The 20345-nt window shown below is 44.1% G+C and overlaps 1 protein-coding gene across 1 annotated transcript in view; it reads right to left on the reverse strand.

Annotated features, from left to right (window-relative positions):
• The window catches only part of GFPT2 (glutamine-fructose-6-phosphate transaminase 2), a 49038-nt gene extending 29161 nt beyond the window's left edge, over window positions 1–19877 (reverse strand). Inside the window, exons 1-4 of the mRNA XM_079145624.1 lie at window positions 19772–19877; window positions 3904–4011; window positions 2655–2753; window positions 1796–1921 (exon numbers count right to left, since the gene is read on the reverse strand). Of these exons, the coding sequence (XP_079001750.1) occupies window positions 1796–1921; window positions 2655–2753; window positions 3904–4011; window positions 19772–19778 (340 nt within the window). The 5' untranslated portion in view covers window positions 19779–19877. The remainder of the gene's footprint in view (window positions 1–1795; window positions 1922–2654; window positions 2754–3903; window positions 4012–19771) is intronic.
• Window positions 19878–20345: the final 468 nt, after the last annotated feature.

Here is a 20345-nt window from a genome sequence, read left to right on the forward strand (position 1 = left end):
ATCTGACTTGGGGTTTGGCCAGGTTCTTAGCACTGTGAGGTTTGCTGTCTTCCTCCTGGGTGTCCTCCTCAGAGGGTACCTGCCCTGATTGTGGGATGCCCTGTTGGTCAGGGTATGGACTGAACCCAAGGAAAAGCCCCCACAAAACCCTCACTACTGGAAGACTCTGACATGGGCACAGGTGTATCCCCAGTAGCTCTGCTCTCCTTCCATTTTCTGGAAAATGCCTTTGTTTCCAAATCAGGCTGGCAAACCCATTCAAAGTGATTTGGGGAGAAGAAGTAGCACCCTGCACCTTGTGTTGAGGGTGGGGTGTTTGCCTTTCCTGCCTGGTATTGCACACTGCCTTGAGGTGCCACTGATCCACACTGGGTAAAGGACAGTGAGCAAGAAACTTTCACTCTCTCCCTGGTTTGACTTAACAAGTAAGGTTTATCAAATGTGTAGCTTAGTGCCTGCTAAGAAGCCCCCAACAACTGTTCTGATGTATTTGATCTTTACTCTAATATAAGGTGTGGCAAGAGCTTGTACTATGCCAGGGGATATCTCAGCATGGGGCCCCCAGCCGACTCCTTTTCTCTGCTGAATACTCTCCCCAATCATGCCCAGGTATAAATCTTACAGAGCTCCTGACCTGACTAACCCCAAATGAGCATCGTCTGGAAGGCCTAGATTATATTTTAGACTCTTGCCTATCCTTGGAGGCCTGGGAGGACTAAGGGATTAAATCCTCTATCTTATACCCCACTTATTGCAGGAGACCCCAAGGCCCTGGGAACTGACCACATAGTCCCTGAGAGCTGCCATTGGGAGCTTCAAACCTGCCAATATATAATAGGAGATTATAGTGTCATTTAAGAGAATCATAGCATAGAGAATCATCCTGGGGGACCTATGAGCTGGGGCTGGCATGAGGGGCAGTTGGAAGAGCTGACGAGCCCCAAACCCACCAAAGACTGGCATGAATGGTTCTCATGTCCCTGTTCAGTGACCTTGGCCTACTACCAGTCAGTACTATTCTGAGGTATTATGAGCCCAAGTGTCTCATATCTTCCAGTTTTTTTTTTTTTTTTTTTTTTGAGGGACCTCAAGGATGAGGAAAGAACCCCACTTTTCCCTTTAAGGGCCCAGGCTTCCAAAACACTTTGGTCTCTTGGAGAGAACCAGTGCCAAGGCCCTTCAGTCTCTCACACTGCCTGCTGTGGTTTGGATATCATTTGTGTTTCCCACAGGTTTACGTGGGAAATCTAGCTAGATGCTAGATCCTCAGTGTGATTGACCCTTTCCGTATATAGCCAGTTTCCTTTTCTGCTTTTACACCAAGTTGTGATGAAGCCAAGGGGGTGCTCACTAGAGGTCAAATAGATTGGGCTGCCTGAACATGGACTTTGGGCCTCTAAAACTGTCAGCTAAATAAACCATTTTTCTTTGTAAAATACCCAGCTTGGGGTGTTTTATTATAGCAATAGAAAAATGCACTAATACATTGCCATATTCCATTCTTGGGGTTGGGTTCCAAAGAGCCAGCTGCTCTCATAGTAAAATGCCATTGTTTTCCTAGGGGTGCCTGGGAGGTTAGTATAACCTAGGGGCCAGGTCAAGTCTGCCTCCTGACCAAGGCCTAGGTCTACCTGCCAATAGCAGAGGGGACATTTGGATTATCTTGGGAAGACAGGACAGAAGAAAAATCATTTCCAGGGGAGCATGGAACCCACTCTGGCAAGGATCATACCTGAAATGTAATTCAGGGTGAGGTAGGACCATCAGAAAAGGGAAGCAGGGCCATACAACATACCATTGCCTTTATCTGAGCGCTGTGGGTGGCTGTTGACAGCATTGGGGACCCCATGGGTGGCCCAGCGTGTGTGGGCAATACCAAAGTGTGTCTCGAACTCCACCTTTAAATCCATGCTGTCTTGTCCTAAATAAAAGGAAAACTAGTTTGATGCACTTTAAAAGTAAGCATTGACACAGGGCTGTTAAGCAGAGTTGCTGTCTTACACCAAGACACATCATTCAAGCCAATAGCACATCCTCACCATCAGTTCCATAGGCCCCACCTATGGGATTTCAGCCAGACTCATGTTTCATGAAGTTTACTTACTACTTATTAAGAACGTAACTCATTTCCTAACCAAAACAAACCACTTTTAAAAAGAAAATGATAGCCAGATATGTGGTGCACACCTGCAGTTTCAGCTACTCTGGAGGCTGAAGCAAGAGGCTCACCAACTTGAGATCAACCTGCACAACTTAGTGAGACTTGTCTCAAAATAAAAACGACAGGGAATGTAGTTCAGTGATAGAGTACTTGCTTAGCATGTGTGAGGTCCTGAGTTTAATCCCCAATACTGAAGGGGGAAAAAAAAAAGAAAAGAAAATGATATATCACTACTACAGATAGAAAAATCATTCATTTGCCAGAAAAATTAAAATAAATATGTAACTTAAAATTGTTTTAAAAGTCTCCATGTGCCACTGTCTCAAATTAACCACTTTATACTCTGTGAAACATATTTTTGCAACAAGGACTTACCCTTTCTGCTATTCATTCAAGCTTAGGTAAATTCATAGTTTTAGTCTTGAGTGCTGTTGGAATATAGTATTTTCATGTGACCCAAGCTGCACTGAAATGCAGAACATTTCCTACTTACTGTAAAGTTCTTCATCCAGAGCCTTGACTTTTCCCTTTTTCTTGACTAGCTGAATATGTCTTTCTTTGACTTCATGATTATTCCCATCAATGGCCACACCTATAATTCAAATTTTTTTATATTTTTAATTTTCATTGAAATTGTAAAATGTAAAATATCAGGGAGTTTTGATAAGTGCACACACTAGTGTGACCCACACACCTTACAAGCTACAGAATAATTCTGTTACCCAGAAAGATCCTTTAGGTCATTTCCATTCACTTTTTCCACCCCCAAAGAGGCAATGGCCATTCACGTTTCCATCACAATAGAATAGTTCTGAGTTCAATCCCCAACATCAAGAAAAGAAAAAAATATACCCATACCTACACACACATGATTACACAATTGTATAAATATGACAGGGAAAAGAGACAAACAAAAATCTATGTATAACATCTCTACCCTTCCCCAGTTCAGACTATACAAATGTACAACAATGACCACATGAAGGGCACCAAGATATTGTTGGAGGATACTTTATTGAGGTATGATTGATATAAGGAAGTTGTATATACTTAATGTATACAACTTGATGAGTTTGGAAATAAGTATTGATCTCAATGATCGATGCCATAAACTTACCCATCTCCTCCAAAAGTTTCCTCTTATCCTTATTATTACTAATATTAATATTGTGTTATGTGTGCTAAGAGCATTTAACATAAGACCTACTCTCTTTCTTTCTCTCTCTCTTTTTTTTAATGCCAGTAACTAAGCATTAAACCACGTAACTACTAAGCCACATCACCAACCCTTTTTATATTTTATTTTGAGGCAGGGTCTTGCTAAGTTGATTAGGGCTGGCTTTCAACTCGAGATCCTCCTGCCTCAGCCTCCTTGGTCACTGGATTTACAGGTGTGCACCACTGCCCAGTGCAAACTTTTTAAGTATACAGTTTAGTATCATTAATCATAGGTGATATATTATTGCACAGATCAGATATCTAGGATGGGGGATACTGTCAATGAATTTTTTTCAACCTTTGTTTCTTCCTTTCTATAGTTTTTAAAGATAGTTTTCTCTACTTTTCTGTAGTTTTCAAGTTTCTTTAATGAACAAGTATTATTTTTATATTGAAAAGAAACATGAAGGTGAAGTACCAGAAAAAAGCCCAGATTGTATAAAGCCCCACCAAAAAGGAAATGGGTGAGAGAAGAAGAAGCCACACAAGTGTCCCAAGACCATGAGGTGACCTGCAGCCCCTACCTGCTGAATCGTAGCCTCTGTACTCAAGCCTCTGCAGGCCCTTGATGAGGGTTTCAAAAATTTCCTTCCTTGTCCGAGGGACTCTGTAGTTCATATAAGCAAAGATTCCTGTTCAAAGAGGAAAAAAATCTCACATTAAGAAAACACTCTGATCATGTTTAAAAGAAAAATACTCCTGGGAATGCAGGCATCAGTGGCATCTCAGGAAGGCTTTCGGGCTGCTTGCAGAGGAAAATGTGACTCTCCCTGGCATAAGGGTGTCGTACTCAGCCCTTCCCCTTATGATAAACATGCTCATGAACCCCGTGTCAGAACCCCTGACCATGCAATTCCACTGCAGAGAATTTATCCTCTGGATGTACTTGCAGAAGAAAGCTTTCATTGTAAAGGATAGCAAAGCAACCCAGTCATCTTGGGACATCTAAAATCCCCAACTCCATGCATTCTTTGATTTTCACAGAACATGCCTGAGATGAATCATAAGGAAGTCACAGCAGCCCCCTGTGGCAGGTGGGGACAGAAGCTGGAGCGTTTGTTTCCACTTTCTACTTGTCTGTATGGTTTAGAGTTGAACCATAAATAAGCACTAGTTTTATTACAGCAAGAAAACCCATCTTATTCCCCTTTATCCCCTGGAGAATCTTTATTGTCAAGTTAGGCTGGTAAGCCAAGGTTTTACTTAACCTTATTTTCTGTATTTATATTTCAAAGTAATATTTTTCCAAACAGAAGTAATAATCATGTTATTCACATTCTTCTACTCCCATTTGCAACTATGCCCTTCATCTGCATCTGCCTCTCTCCTGCCCTGTAAGAGTTCCGTTTCATCATCCCTCTGTCCTTTCAACCTCTTTGTCCCCACTTGGGAAGAACTGCCCGCTTCAAAGCTCAGTTCCCACCCCACCTCCTGGCTCTTGACAAGAGTGATCCAATCTCTGGGCCATATGTATGCAAGTCTTGCATCATCCATCATTGGACATCTATAGTACCTGACAAGAGTTACTATGGTTTGGATGTGGTCTGTCCTCAAAGGTTCATGTGTGGTCTCCAGTGTGGTGGTGTTGAGGTGGTGGAACCTATAAGAGTTCCGTGGAGCTAGTTAAAGGCAATTTGTTCATGGGGGCTCCACCCTGGGAATGGACTACTGCCAGTCTTGCAGTGTGGTTGGGTCTTACAGGGGTGAATTAGTTTTCATGAGACAACGTTGTTATACAGTGAGGTCACTCCACATTTGGTCTCTTCTGTATGCAGCCTTTTTTTTCCCTTTCTGCTTCTCGTGTTATGCAGACAAGGGAGCCCTCACCAGGGCCCTGGTGCTATGCTGTTTGACTCTTTCAGTCACAAGAATCATGAACCAAATAAACCTGTTTTCTTATAAAGTTATCTGCCTGTGCTATTTTGTAATAGCAACACAAAAAGACTATGACGAGCACACAGGCTGACATGTCTATACATTTTTCTGTGTCTTGGCACACAATTCTTGTTCAATAAATGTATGTAGAATGGAATGACCATAAAGCTGTATTAATGGGAAAAAAAGCAATAATATGGAACATGAAGTTATTGGGGTTCAGGGATATTCATAGTAACTGTCAAGTCCACTCAAGCTCTTATAATAAAATACCATAGACTGGGTGATTTATGAACAACAGAAGTATATTCTGGACAGTTCTGAAGGCTGGGAAGTCCAAAGTCAGAATGCCAACAGATTCATTGTCTAGTGAAGAACCACTTTCTCAGAGATAGTGCTCTTCTCACTCTAACCTCCATGGTGGAAGGATGAAGGCCCTCTCTTGGGTCTTTTATAAGGGCACTAATTGCATTCATGAGGATTCTGACCCCATGACCTAATCACTTCCCAAAGGCTCCACCTCCTAATACCATTGCTGTAGGAGTGAGAATTTCAACATATTCATTTTAGGGGAACATTAACATTCAGATCACAGCAAAAGTTAATCTCACTCTGTGCCAGGCACTGGGCCAACTGTTTCCATAGAGCTGTCAATCAAAACTCTTGACAGTCTTCAGTGCTGATCCTGCCACTATCCTCTTCTTAACTGAAGCCTGGAGAGGCTGTCATTCATCTAGAGTAGAGAGTGGAACCAAGGAGACCTGACTTTAGGACTTAAATGTTCTTAACCACTGGACAGTGCTGCCTCCAGGATGAATCCATGAGGGTTAAAGAAGGTTTATGTTCCCATTGCATTTGCTGAGATGAGAGGAAGATCTGACTAGGATTAAAATTTTTCCAGCAATCCACCTCCACAGAGGACAACCTACCTACGAATTACCCAGAACCAACCACGATTATATACTAAATCACCTATAATACCTCCAACTCTTAAGAAGATTAGATTCAAGTTCTTATAGTATATCCAAATGAACCACTAAATCTCAAAAAACAAATGTTATATTCCCAAACCATAGGTTGGATTCCCTCATACCAACATTTAACTTACTAAAATTCATCTACATATACTTGGTCAAAAAATAGGACATAAAATTAAACAGTACTTAAATTATATTTAGCATTCTTAAATACTGTACATTATTGTACATGAGATATATTTGCACCCTCCTATTAAGGTATGGGGTTTGGATATAAAAATATACACAGAGTACTTTCTAAGCAGTTACAGAATTTTTTTTTAAATTTTAAAGCTGTCAAGGGCAATTTTGATGGTAAGCTATTTTCATCTTCCTTGCTGACCTCAGGTCAGGTGAGAGGCGCTGAATATAAGGGCTGTGTGTGCAGTTTGGGTCCCTCCCTCCCTCCCTGTGGTACCTAGGGGCCCCTCCAGAGAAAGTGCCTGCTACTGTAGGGCTGCTGCTGACCATTTATGATGCCAGGAGCTCACACTTTTTACCCTATACTTCAAACCAAAAAGACATCTAACCCTTGCATCTATTTTTGTCACCTTATTTATTTAAAAAAGACAGTTACCTTTTAATATCAACATTCAAATTTTTGACATTTTCTTGAGATATAAATATACTTATATATTATAAATATGTAATATTATCTTACAATATTATCTCATTTAAAGCAATGGTTTTTGAATATATTCACAGAGTTGTGCACCATTGCCACAATCTATGTTTAGGTGAAATTATTCCCAATGTTCATTTTTCTGCAAACAATGAGAAAGTTCCCTGGATGGTATGGTCAAATTCCAATTAAAAAAAAAGTCACATAGTTATGGAGGACAGTTAGGTAAAGGGTGAAAGCAACTCAATGCAGTAGTCCTCCCGTATTTGGAATTTCGATTTCTGAGATTTCAGTCTGAAAATATTAAATGGAAAATTCAAGAAATGAACAATTCGTAAATTTTAAATTGCATGACATTCTAAGGATGGTTTCCCACTCCTGCCCAGGAAGTGAACCTTCCCTTTGTTCAGTATGTCCACACTGTACATGTTCCCCACCCGTTAGTCACTTAGTAGTTTCTGCATTATTGGACAGACTGCTACAGTTCCACAGTGGCTGTGTTCAAGCGACTCTTACTTTATTTACTAATGGCCCCAAAGTGCAGGAGTATTAATGCTGGCAACTCAAACATGCCAGAGAAGAGCTATAAAGTACTTCCTTTAACTGAAAAGGTAGAAGTTCTTCACTAAGTTAGAAAAGAAAAATAAATCATATACTGAGATTGCTAAGATCTGTAGTAAGAATCTGAAATTGCAAAGAAGGAAAATGAAATTCATGCTAGTTTTGCTGTCACACCTCAAGCTGCAACTATATGGTCACACTGTATAAGTGCTTAGTAGAAGTGGAAAAGGTATTAAAATTTTAGGGTTTGGTATTATTCATGGTTTCAGGCTTCAGAGACCTTTACTGGTAGTCCCCCATGGATAAGAGGGTAAATTGTAGATCATTGTTGGAGTCTTTTTAAATTAAACTTTCCTAGCATCCTGGAAATATTCCAAAGTAATACCTACGTTCACTAAGGGGAGCTGATGTGCATTGCAGAGGACATAAAGACCCAGAAAGGTACATGGACAGTCCGAAAAGACTTAAAATCTGGACTGTTTTCACATGAAGCCTCTTGGATTCAACTTGCTAATTCTCCTCTGCAATCCTCCTCCTCGTAGCCACACTTCACTTCTGACCATGTGTCTGGAATGTACATTCTATATGGCACCTCAGATCCACAATGAAGTACAAGCAGGGTGCAGGGGATGCCATCAGAGCCCCCCAGTGAGCTGGGACCATTAAAGGGTCCTTGTCCTCTGGAACCGGCTTTATTCAAACCCAGCCAGGAGGCTCACAGTGGCCACTCAGGGCAGTTTGGAAATTGACTTCAGGAAGGAAGGCTGCCAAGGAGTGGTTTTTAGTCTTTGAGCAAGAAGGCATAAATCTAATCTTCAACATGAAATCTCTATTCAGTAATTTCTTTAATTAAGCACCTCCTTTTTCCCTGTGCAGCTCATTCTCTTGGCTGGATTCTCTCTGCACTCTACTGAACGTAGGTGAATAAAACATTTATACTGATATTTATTATCAACAGTTTTTATTATTAAAAGAAGATAATAAAATAACAGAAATCTCTTTGGGAATCCCTTCCATACATGAATAAAAGCTACAATGAGAATCCATTTTTTAAGCTAGAAGATCAGTAATCAAACAGTTTGACAATAAGTGAGAATTTAAATTTGTGTGTCCTCTTTGAAAGCAATTTGGCAATCTCTCAAAATTAAAAATGTACACATGTTGGCCAGAGCTTTTGCATTTCTAGAAATGCTGTTGCATTTCTGACATCTTTGCAGAAATGCACATGTGCATGTGAAAGGATAGCTGCTCAATGTTTTTTGTGGTCACCAAAGACTAGAGAAAGTCTGATACTTAACAGGGACCAGGGAGAGCCAATGCAGGTGCACAGAACAGACTTCAGCAGGTAGCCCTCCACAGAGCATGAGGTGAAGCTGTGCACTCTCTTGGAAAGCAATAGAAATCTTCAAGCTATGAAGTGAAAAAAGCAACTTGCAAAACATAAGTAAATTATGCAGGGTAGGGCAAGGAGCTGCATAGAGTAGTCTTCTCTTGGTATTCACAGGGGATTGATTCTAGGATTCCTTGAGGATACCAAAATCTGAAAATGTTCACATCTTTTATATAAAATGGTGTAGTGTTTACATGTAACCAACCTACACACATCCTCCTTTTCCTTACTTCCTTTCTTTCTTCCCTCTTCCTTCCTTCCTTCCTGTGCTGAGAATTGAACCCAGAGCCTTGTGCATGCATCCCCAGCCAAATTTTATTTTATTTTATTTTTATAGTGCTGGGAATCAAATTCAGGGTTTTGTGTGTGCTAGGCAAGTGCTCTGTCACTGAATTATACCTCCAGCCTCTTCTTGTATTCTTTCAATCCTCTCTGGATAACTGAATACCTAAAAAAAGGCTTACACACCATGTCATTCTCAGGGATTCTAGATAGTACTCAGTGCATTGAAAATTCAAATTTTGCTTTTTAGAATTTTCTGAAACTTTTCCCCCCAAATATTTTCCATTCAAAGTTGGTTGAATCTGTGGATCAAAAATATTTGGGAGAAAACTTGCATGTGTACTGAGATGTACAGACTTTTTTCTTTGTCATTAGTTCCTAAACAAGACAATGTATCAACTATCTACATAGCATTTACATGGTATTAGTATTATAAGGGATCTAGAGATGATTGAAAGTAGGGAGGATGTGTGTAGCTTCTATGCAAATACTGTGCCATTTTATGAGGGACTTGTACATCTGTGAATTTTGGTATCTACGGTGTCCTTGAACCAAGTGTCCACTGATATGGAAGGACAACTGTATTTCTGGAAGGAACCTAAGACTCAGGGGGCAGTGGTCACCCTTGAAGAGGACCCTGGATGTGTGGCAGAAACTTCCTCCTCTTACTACTGCATGTGTCCTCTCTCTATGGTTAAGATATTTCACCATGTGCCTAAGTGCTAGTGTATGAATTAGTGTTGAGTCCATGATTGTTATATAGATAGTTAGAAAAGATCTAAATAAGAAAATATTCCATTCCATCTTACAGTCACCCCAGTAAGAGGGGCTGAGAGTTTGCAAGAACAGGAACAATGATGACGAGGCACCTGACTTCTGGTCAAACCTCTGCCTGGCTCTGCTTTCCCAGGAACAGTGCCACCTTGGGATGGTCAGCCTGGTTCATCAGGTCTGCTGTGCAGAGTCCCCTTTCTTTTGCAGGGCCTCAGATGGCAGTCCCTGTCCTGGCCAGGCCCTCCTGCCTCTCCACCTTCTGAGCTGGATCAAACCAAGTGGACTTCACTGTGGCTACCTAGCCTTGTTCACCTGAAGGAACAGTCACAAGAGGGTAGAAAGGGCCATCTGAGCACATCTCCCCATCTGTAAAAAGACAGGCTCATGTTCATCCCATCTGGGTTGGCCTCCTTCCTTCTCTTGCCATTCACTGGCTATAACAAGATGCACAGAGAGTGGTGACCAAAGATCGCAGCCAGAGCCAGATACTGATCTCTAATCCAGTCCTTTTCCTTGATTTTGGTGTGTCCTTGAGCAAACCATTGAATCCCTGTAACTCAATTTTCTTATTGGTGAAACAGGTGATGGTAGCATCTACTCACCATGGTTGATGTGACAATTCAGTGTCTTCATAAACCACATGGAATAGTGCCTGTTGCATAGTAAGCAAGACATTCAAATAAAATGGGACAAGGAGCTTCCTACTGCTATGGTGCTGTTGGTGTAAATGCCGGTGTGCTTGCAGAGAATGGTCATTCCACAAGAAATTATTAAGAAAAAACAAGGGGCAATTAGTACTATTTTGCCATTATTTTTCCTTGAAACTTTGCCTGGACAAACAATGGTTAAGTCAAATGTATGATTTGGCTGTGGTCTGAGCAAGATTTACTTCGTCCCATAAACAGTTTTCTGGCTCAAGAGGGCCTTGTCATTGTGCTAGGTGCAGCAAAGTGCTGGTGGACCTCACAGAATGGTGAGGACACAGGTATACAGGGGCCTCTCAAGCCCTCAGGGGACTTGCAGACAGAGGGGCTAGGGGCTGAGAAGTGGAAAGGGACTTCCTGTTGAGTTGGGATCAGACAGCTCCTGGGGCTGGCTCTTTACAAATCCTGCTTTGGCTTATTCTGCAGATTTCAGCTGACAGGTTACCCATGAGACCTAAAGCAGGCCTTTTACCCCTCCCCTTTTTAAAGCTATAGAGCCCTTTTTATTTCTTATACAGCACTTGCTTCCCTGTCTTTTTGACTCCCCACTAAATTGCAACCCTCATGATGGGAACACATCTGTATTAACCATTGCTGCATCCTCAGTACCTAGCCCTAGCATATGTTAAGTGCTCAATACATAGTGCTGAATAAATGAATGCATGAATAAATGAATGGATAAGGGATGACAAAAGTCAGTGGCCTTGGAGCTGGGGCTGAGACAACACCACACTCACTCATGCACAAGCAGATGTGTTTTCTGGAACTCATAAGGGACAAAAAGGCTGGGGAGGTGGGTAGTCTGAGCTGGGGTCCCTGAGTGCCAATGTCAGGGTTAACCCCAAGACCCTCAAATGCTTAGGCTTATTGTCCCTAAACATTACTCCTACACCTACTCCCCACACAGAGTGATGATCCCAGGACTGAAATGAGGACAGGTCCTAAGAGAGGGTTCCAGAATTCTGCTGAGTAGATTGAAAATAAACCACCATCGCCACCATTTAAAAAAACTTCTGTGTGCTAATCTTTTCCAAACCTTATCCAGTTGAATCCTCACAACACCCTGTGCTGAGAGATTGTGGTTTTCATTAATGGACAATCTGAGGTTCCAAGGTCAAACCCTTGAGTATTTCATAGCCAGGTCTACCTGATTGCAACATTGGACTCATCACAACCGCCCCTCCACCCCCAAATCAGCAGCTATCCCAAGGGGTGAAAAATAGCTCCAACAGAAGTTCCCTGGCTTGCAGGGAAATGCCCACCTAGCAAAGGATGAAAGAATTCAGAACTCCCTTGGCTGGGTTCAGGCCAGTGCTATCAAATAGACATGCTCTTCCTTTGCTTCCCGAGAGATCCAACCCACCTTAGGACACTCCTGCTTCTCCTTCCCCCTTTCTTTTCCTGTCTAGGCCCTTCCCATCAGGGCCTCGGTAACAGCAAGGCTGGCTCCATTTACATTCCTCCTTCCCCTTCTCTTCCTGCCATGGCCAGTCGCTATCCTCAGCCTGGCATCCACCTCTCCTTCCTTTGAATCTGACCCATTCTTACTTCCACACGCCCTTGCAGTGCCCAACCTACAGGTTCCACTTCTGTGGTGTGCCCTGAGCAGGCAGCAGTGCCCCCATGCCAATTCTCACAAGATGTCTTCTTTATCCTGCTCACCCTAAATGAAAACAGTCCTTCTCTCCTCTGAACTCCCCTTTTTATTTGTCCATCCCTTTTTTCAAGACATCTGTAATTTTCTACTTTCACTTCTTGCCCCTGACTGGCTTCTACCCCAAGGGTTGCCCATAACTTAAGAGAGGTCTTACCAAGAGATGACTGGATTATAAATAAGCCAAGAGGTCAGGGCAGTAAACCTCTTTGAAGGGAGTGTTTCCCTTTCTGATTCTCTGGGTCCTTCCAAAGAAATCAAGGAGGAAGTCTCCATGGGGTGCCTCTTCTTACACTTGCAAATTTCCTTGCAGAACTGCCAGGAAATAGGTACCAGGCTAAGAATTTGGAAGTAGTCTTATCTATCAAGTGAAATGCCAAGGCAGGAGGAGTGGTAGGAGATGTAGCCAGATGGCGGAAGCTGGGTACTCAGAAGGGCTGGATCGGGAGGGGCTGTGGGGCTCCTGAGAAGTGCACAGAGCACTGGGCTTGATAACAGGGGAGCAGAAAGCAAGAGGGTCTGAAAATAGAGGACTCAGTGAAAAGCTTGAGATTCAGAGTTCATGAGACCTTTTAAAGAAAGGGACCACTCTGCAACCTCTGCAAAGAGAGCCCTGAGCTACGCACCCTTCTCACAGGCAAGAGAGCCAAGGTGATTCACAGAAAGGCCTAGCCTGGTGGAGGTGGTGGGGGTGTCAGACAGGGAGGCTTCCCTGGCCCAACAACTCCAGCTTAGTCACACGCCATGCCTACACTCCTGCCCTGGCACCCAGAGGTCTCAAATGACTTTTTAAGGATCCACTGTTAAAATTAATGAGGAAAGATTCCAGAAAGAAAGGCACAGATAAATACAGAGGATCTCCTGATGTTCTTTTTGAGAGGGGACTATGACCTAGTAGCTCCATATCGCTTCAGAGGTCTGGGGCTACTAGCACTCTCTGCAGAAGACTAGAGAGATCAGTCGGGAATTCGAGATCAAAGGCCCTGTGGAGGGCCACACAGGTAAGGGCCTCTCAAGTCCAGATCTCAATCCCCAAGTGATAGATAATGACAACCACCAACTTATGGAAGTGATCTTCCCTGGATTTCCAGCTGTCAAGTAGAACTAGGAGCACTGAACTCCTAGAATCTTCTCTACAATCCCCAGAGCCCTTTGGGAGGGAGGAGGGAGGGGTAGCTTGGGGGCGGGATGGTGAAGAAAGATAGTCAACTTCACGACTAGACAGGCTGGGGTTCACATCCTGATTTGATGTTGTTTTGGAAAATATCATCTCTCTGTGCATCAGTTTCCCAATAAAAAACAGTATCCACGGATGAGAATGAGCAATTCCACATTGACAGAGGCCTTACCTGTACCCCACCCAGAGGAGGGACTTGTTCTACAGGAGCTATATTACTGCCCACCCAGACTGCGACCCTCCCTATACTGAGGTCTCTCTTTCTACCACTATCCATTATTTCTCAGAATTGAAGTGGTTGACCGTTTAAGACTGTGAAACTAGTGCAGATTAGATGCTAGTCTAAGTCCCAAATTGCATTACTACCCGCCTGAACAAAAGTTGGCCAAATGGGTTTCCATCTTAAGGAGTGCTCATACAATTCTTGAGAAAGAAAGAAGTTGTTGGTTTATTCTCCTGGGCAAGGCACACAGGGGTGGGGAAGCCATAATGAGGCTGCGAGGAGGCTGTGTCATCTCTTACTGTCTAGTCCTTGCTCTCAAATATACTGGGCAGGCCACTTTATCAGTGAGGTGCAGATGATAATTCCTACTGCTTCCTTAAAGATACAAGGGTAAAGGTGGAGGTTGCATGGGAACGTGTGGTCCCACAGCCAAGTTCTTAAAGAGAAGGACAAGGTCCTGATGACCACATCAGCATCCCTGAGTGGATCTGGTGTCTGGCTCAAGGTCAGCAGGGGGTCTTGGCTCCTCTAATCTTAACCAGTCCCAGGCCTCCTTGGGACTCCCTGGGTTAAAATTATCTCCAGATAAATTTACCAGATAACAGTAGACTCTGCTTCCTGCAGTGAACACAGACAAGGCATTTCTATTTTTATTAGAAAAGTTCCTGATGCCCATGTCATTTAAAGATTTCACCAAGAAAAAAAATCAGGAAATGCCTTATACTCTAATTTTATTAAAAGAAACGTTTTAAGAAAAAAACATAAGTTTTATTTAAACTGCCAAAATTTGGTTATAAAAGAAGCCAAACTGTTTTTTTCCCTCTAGTAAGAAATGTTTCCTTTGAAAACTAAAAAAAGAGACAGATGATCAGATTAAATTGCCCAATTGCTTCTGTGCTGAATTCATCTTTAGATTCATCTCCCAGATTGATTAGAAACTCAAGTCACTCTCTCTTTATAAATTAATTTTATTAAACACAAAAATAATCTTTTTCTTTTTTGGGGGGAACTGGGGATTGAACCCAGAGGGGCCTAACCACTGAGCCACATCTCCAGCCTTATTTAAAATATTTTATTTAGAGACAAGTTCTCACTGAGTTGCTTAGGGCCTCGCTAAGTTGCTTAGGCTAGCTCTGAACTTGCAATTCTCCTGCCTCAGGTTCCCGAGCTGCTAGGATTACAGGTATGTGCCACTGTGCCTGGCCAATCCCTTAATTTAAAAACACTGCTTACTGTTGGGCACAATGGTGCAGCCTGTAAACCCCAGCTACTCAGGAGGCTGAAGCAGGAGGATCGTAAGTTCCAAGACAGACTGAGCAACTTAGCAAGACCTGTCTCAAAATGAAGCTGAGGATGTAGCTCAGTGGTAGAGCACTTACCTAGCATGTATGAATCCCTGGATTCAATTCACAAACAAAACAAAAACAATTTTTACTAATGTTATATCACAAAATTTCCAGAAGTTTCTCTGAAGTTGGGAAACCCCTGATAGATATGTCTGACCAGTGGAGGAAGCACACAAGCTAGGAAGCAGTCGGGAGAAGAGGAAGGCAGCCAGGGCTGAGGCAGTTGCTACTGTGCACAGACTCTGCTAAATCTAAATTTCCTATCCAAGAATGCCAGTGTCTATCCTATGAGTGCGGGCAGCCATGTGCTGGAGCTACTAGCACTGGTTCCCAAGAGCTCACTGTGGATTATTACTTCCTAACTTCAATTCAGGGACCTCACGCTGATGGCCTGACACTAGCCATGGTTGGGGTGGGGAGTATTTAGACTCCAGAAATTGGCAAACCAGAGAGCCTATTGTTAAACATGTATCAGCACATCGTAGGGTAGAGGTCTCTGTTTTACACTCTTCTGCCAGGGAGGTTATTGAGGCTTAGAGAGGAATAAAGCCTAGCAACCTGACCCGAGAGTCTATGCCCTCATCAATTTCAGTCCTCATGGGAGACAACACTTCCTTCTGAAGAATTCATCTATGAATTAAAACATTACAAGGAGGAAAGGAGTGTCACATTTGATGATGTAATTTTAAGTCAGAAGTAGGTGGAAAAAAGGTAATACCTTCCCTGAGTCATTTAATCTCCTTGAATTGTCATTTCCCGAGTTATCACAGTAAATGATCTCTACTCCAGCTGAGAGAAGAGGCACTCGACAAGCACTCTCAAAGGACTGCTATACAGGCAAATGAATTGTGTGTATGTGTGTCCTGGCCCCTCTTGATTCTGGGGAATAAAAATTATGCCTGCTTCTTGTAGGGAAGAGATGAACAGGGAGACTATGTATACAAATGACAAGATGCAGCAAATGCCACAATTATATGATGTGATAACTGACATTTAAAAATACTATTAAATCTATTTGGTTCAATAGGGTGTGTGGCATCATGCCAGGGAAGAAGAGGGTATTTAACTGATGTCTGCACTCATCTTCTAACTACTATGGGTCCAGTCTGAGAGTGATGGAACAATGGGACTTATGGGGAGGGGGGTGCTGGTGGACCTCTGGCTAAGGTCCTCATGGCCAAGATTCAAGCATCTTGAATTCACAGCACTGAACTGTCTGGAGTGTGGTGTGGGGGAGGCACCCGAAAGTGACAATCCAAGCAAGATAAATAGTGTCCCTCACTATATCTCTAGAATCTGTAAAGGCTACCTTTAGAAGGTAAGAAGGTCTTTATAGATGAGAGGAAGTTAAGGATCTTGAAATGGGAGATTATTCTGGATAATCTGAGAGCCCTAAAAGCAATAACAAGTGTCTTTTTAAGATAGGAGCAGGGACTCTGATGCAGAAGAGAAAGTGATGTGACCATGAAGGCAGAGACTACAGTGATTCTGTGCCCCTAGGCTGCCATACCTGTTATCTCCTTCGCTTTTCAGAGATCATAACCTGAGCCTGGATCCTTGGAGCACTGTCCCAGGTCCTCCCTTTCCTTCCGGGAAAGTTAGTTTCTTAGGTCTTCTGTGACAGCATCCTAAGTTCAGGTTGCCGGGAACCAATGGGTAACAGGGGTGGCTAAGGCATATGGAAGTGGGCTGGAGAACTGGGAAGCTGGTGCCCAGTTCAAGTGACCCCCTATATACTATTTCAAAATATGTGCTCAGGTTTTCTCATCTTCAAATCTTCACATCTTCAGATTTTTTTCAAGAGAAGTAAAAAAAAAATTAGATGAACTCTCCCGATTTTGTAATTTGGTAACTAATTTTTTAAAAAATGTTTAAACCCTATGCATGGAACAAAAAGGTATCTGGCTGGCTAGTTTGGCCTGGGACTATCAGGCTGTAGCCTGTGCCAGAGATTCTCTCTCTGGCAGCATTTACCTGCTGGGTTATCTAGTCCCTGGTCAGTAACAGGCCTCCAGATTGGCCTTCCGACTCACCTTCCCCTTCTCTTAAGGGGTAATCACACCCACATGACTTTCAAAACCCCAGGAAAATAGCCTGGAAAATATAGGCCCTGTCCATGAGCAGATATCTACATGGGGCTGTGCGAAGAGAGAAGGGAAAAGGGGGAGGGGAGGAAATATAGTAACCTTCCTATTGGCAAAAAAAGTTAGCAAGATGCTAGCAACTCTCAGATGCCAACAAAACCACACATGAGTACCCAAGAGTCATTTCAGCTAAATTCTCAGTGCCGTCTGCTCAGTTTGTGGAGGATCAATACTGTCAGGTCCTGGTCTTCTGTGGATGAAGCAGCAAAGATATAATCTGAACATGATCACCAACTAACTGATAAGGAAGGGCCTTTGATTTTAATCCCTGAGGGAACAGCCCAGTAGATCTGAGACCTGAGGCTGCTTTGAATAACAGTAATAGGCATGGCCAAGAGAAAGGACCTAAAACAATTCCTGTTCAGACACAGATGTGCACAAACCTCTCCAGGTCTCAATTTCCCCCAATGTAAATCAAAGAGGTTTTATGTTTCTTTTCAGAAGCATCTTCATAATTTAGCATCTTCACAATTTTTGCTGTATTTTTGTGCGAATGGAACAATCATTTCTTTACTATTTTCCTGTAAAATTGACTAGATTTTCAAAAACTTAATGAATTCACTATAAAAGAAAACCATGAAAGGGAAACCAGTATTCTTTGCCATACATATGCAGACTATAATTTGAAAAAACCCAGATCAACATGTTTAATTCCAGCCAGCTGTTGTTGCCTGCTCTGAACCTGGAATGGCTGCCTCTGTTCAAAGGGTGTTTGGCAAGTGTCAGAGGGATGTTAAGCCACATGAGCACCAAGCTGAGACTTTCTCTTGCTCTACTTGAAAAAGAAATAATTTTCCTATACAAGAATTCTACATGATTCCCTACGCAGCACTGCCCCTCTCCACCCCATTAGTAAGGATCACCCCTGGAGAAATGAACTCTGAGGAAGACTCCTAATGTAGCATATCCCCTTTGATTCTGGCTCTGAGTGGGCAACCCCATGGGCCAAGGCTGCTTCTGAGCCCTTGTGTGTCCTTTGGTGACCTCAAGCCTCTTCTTTCACAACCACAAATCAGTACCAAAGATGTGCAGATACAGATTGGGTATGACACAAAGCTCAACCTTTCCTGAAGGAACAGCACATGTATAATTCTTTAAGAAAGCATAACAAAAACTACGGTTTTTTAGATTTGGAGGAGGTAGAGTCCCCAAAGCACAGAAGACATGGGAGAAAGCGGGATGCAAGTAGGAAGCAGGGTGGGGGTGGTGGTGATGTTGGTGGTGGGTTGGACAAAGGGACATCTGAAGAGGAAAGGGAAGCCTATCTAGTGTCAGGGTCTGCTATAGAAGTCTGGCTCTAAGGCCACCAATGAGTCAGGGTCTTGAATACCACACTGAGGGTTGGGAAGTTGAAGAGCTTGGGGGAATCTGGCAAAACTGCCTCATCTCTCTATCTCCCAAAATGCCCCAGGGCAGCCCTACACATTGCAAATGATGTCTGGAAGTCCTGAGAGTTTGGCTGAAGTTTCAGGAATTTAAACTGATTCCTACTCCACCTGGGTGAGGCTCGATCTCAAAGCCAGCTGCTCACTCCTTGGTCAGTCTTCGTTTTCCCTGATCCTCTGGCCTGGGAAACAGGCCTGTACAGACCTTGGCCCGGGGCTCACCGCTGGCACTCCCCACCCTGCATCCCTCAGCGAAGTCAGAGAGACGCCTTTCATAGCTTCAAAAGTTCCACCAGGTTCTCCAGCCACAGGAGGCTGGAATGGGTAACTGAATCCTACTCAAGGAGGAAAAAAAAAAAAAAAAAAAAAAGTACAGTGACCTTTTGTCCCAGCAGAAGTTCCCGTCTCTCCCGGCCAGCCAGAGGAGGCGGCCCAGCCAGGAGAGTAAGGAATTACAGATGTGAGCCCAGGGCCATGGCCGCCCTCCCCACTGCCCGGATGCCCAGCGGGACAGCTCCGGACTCCGCGGTAATCTGGACGCCGGAGCCGGAGCCGTGCCCAGATGTGTGCCCTGAACTCCTCCTAGTTTAGGACATAGGCTCCCGGGTCATTACTGCCTTTTCCCCACCTTGCTGAGAGCTCTTTTCAGCAAAGAAGCGTCAACACAGAATCCACCCTTCTAGGGGTAAAAGGTTCATTTCGGGTCGCGAGAAAGACGCACAGGCCCTTTCTAAGCGCACCAGGAGCTGCTCTGGATGCCCCGGGGTCAGCCCGAGGGACTGCTAGGAGGGCTCGTGGGGTTGCCTTTCCTCCGTGGGCGCAATGGGCTAAGACACGAGTTGGACACCCTGTCCCCAGGGTGAGCGAGCTTGCGCGCGGCGGCCTTTGTGGGCGACTCGGGAGAAGTGGGGGAAAGAGCCCTCGCTGGACATGGGGTGGAGACACCTTATGTTGCGGGGGCTCCAGGCCCAGGACCGGACTGATTTCCTCTCCTCTGAGGACCAGTCTGGCCTGGGTCCTCTCGCAATGTCGGAGACCGAGGTTGGGCATCACCCTAACACCTCCCCGAGACACCTCTCCCGGGCCAGGGGGTGGGAAGAGGCAGGCCTGATCAATGAAAGCCCCACGGTCAAGCACTGGGACAGATAGGAGCCCCTCATCAGGTCCCTTGCTCTTGCTCTGTGGCCGAAGCGCGGAGGAGCCTTGGCGGAGGGGTCTGCGTATCAACGCTGCACTTACCGCACATGGTGACTGCTCCTCTCGGGATCCGCTTGTCTGCTCAGTCCAGATACTCCGTGTACTCCGTGCGCGCTTTGCGCTCCGCGGGCTAGGCTAGCGCCGCTCGGCCTCCGGCCCTTATAATGGCTAGCCCTCAGAGAGGGGTGGGGCCGGGGCGGGGCCTCTGCCCGCCTGCCTGCTCCCCATTGGCCCTTGGTTGTCTAGACAACGGTGGGGACAGGGCCCCCAAGAGTCAGGGAAGGGGATGAAGGGCGGTTCCCAAGCGAAGTCCCGAATTAACGCGAGGGCTTCGGGCTAGGCTCGAGTACACCAACTGAGGGAGTTCAGATCTCAAGTCAACCACTGTCCAGGCATGGAACTTTGGGCAAGGAACTTATAGCTCCGTGCCTCAGTTTCCTCATCTGTAAAATGGGGACAACAATAGAACCTACTTCCCAGGTCGTGGTGAAGATTCAAAACACTGTGTAATGCACAGCACAAAGTCAGACATTACATACGTGAGCAAGAAAAACCCCACGGTGGGTCCTTTACTATTGGTATGCACCCCTCTGTGTGCCAGACTTTTTTCTGAGCA

This window comes from Sciurus vulgaris (genome assembly GCF_902686455.1).
Source record: "Sciurus vulgaris genome assembly, chromosome: 6".
Taxonomy (NCBI): Eukaryota; Metazoa; Chordata; class Mammalia; order Rodentia; family Sciuridae; genus Sciurus; species Sciurus vulgaris.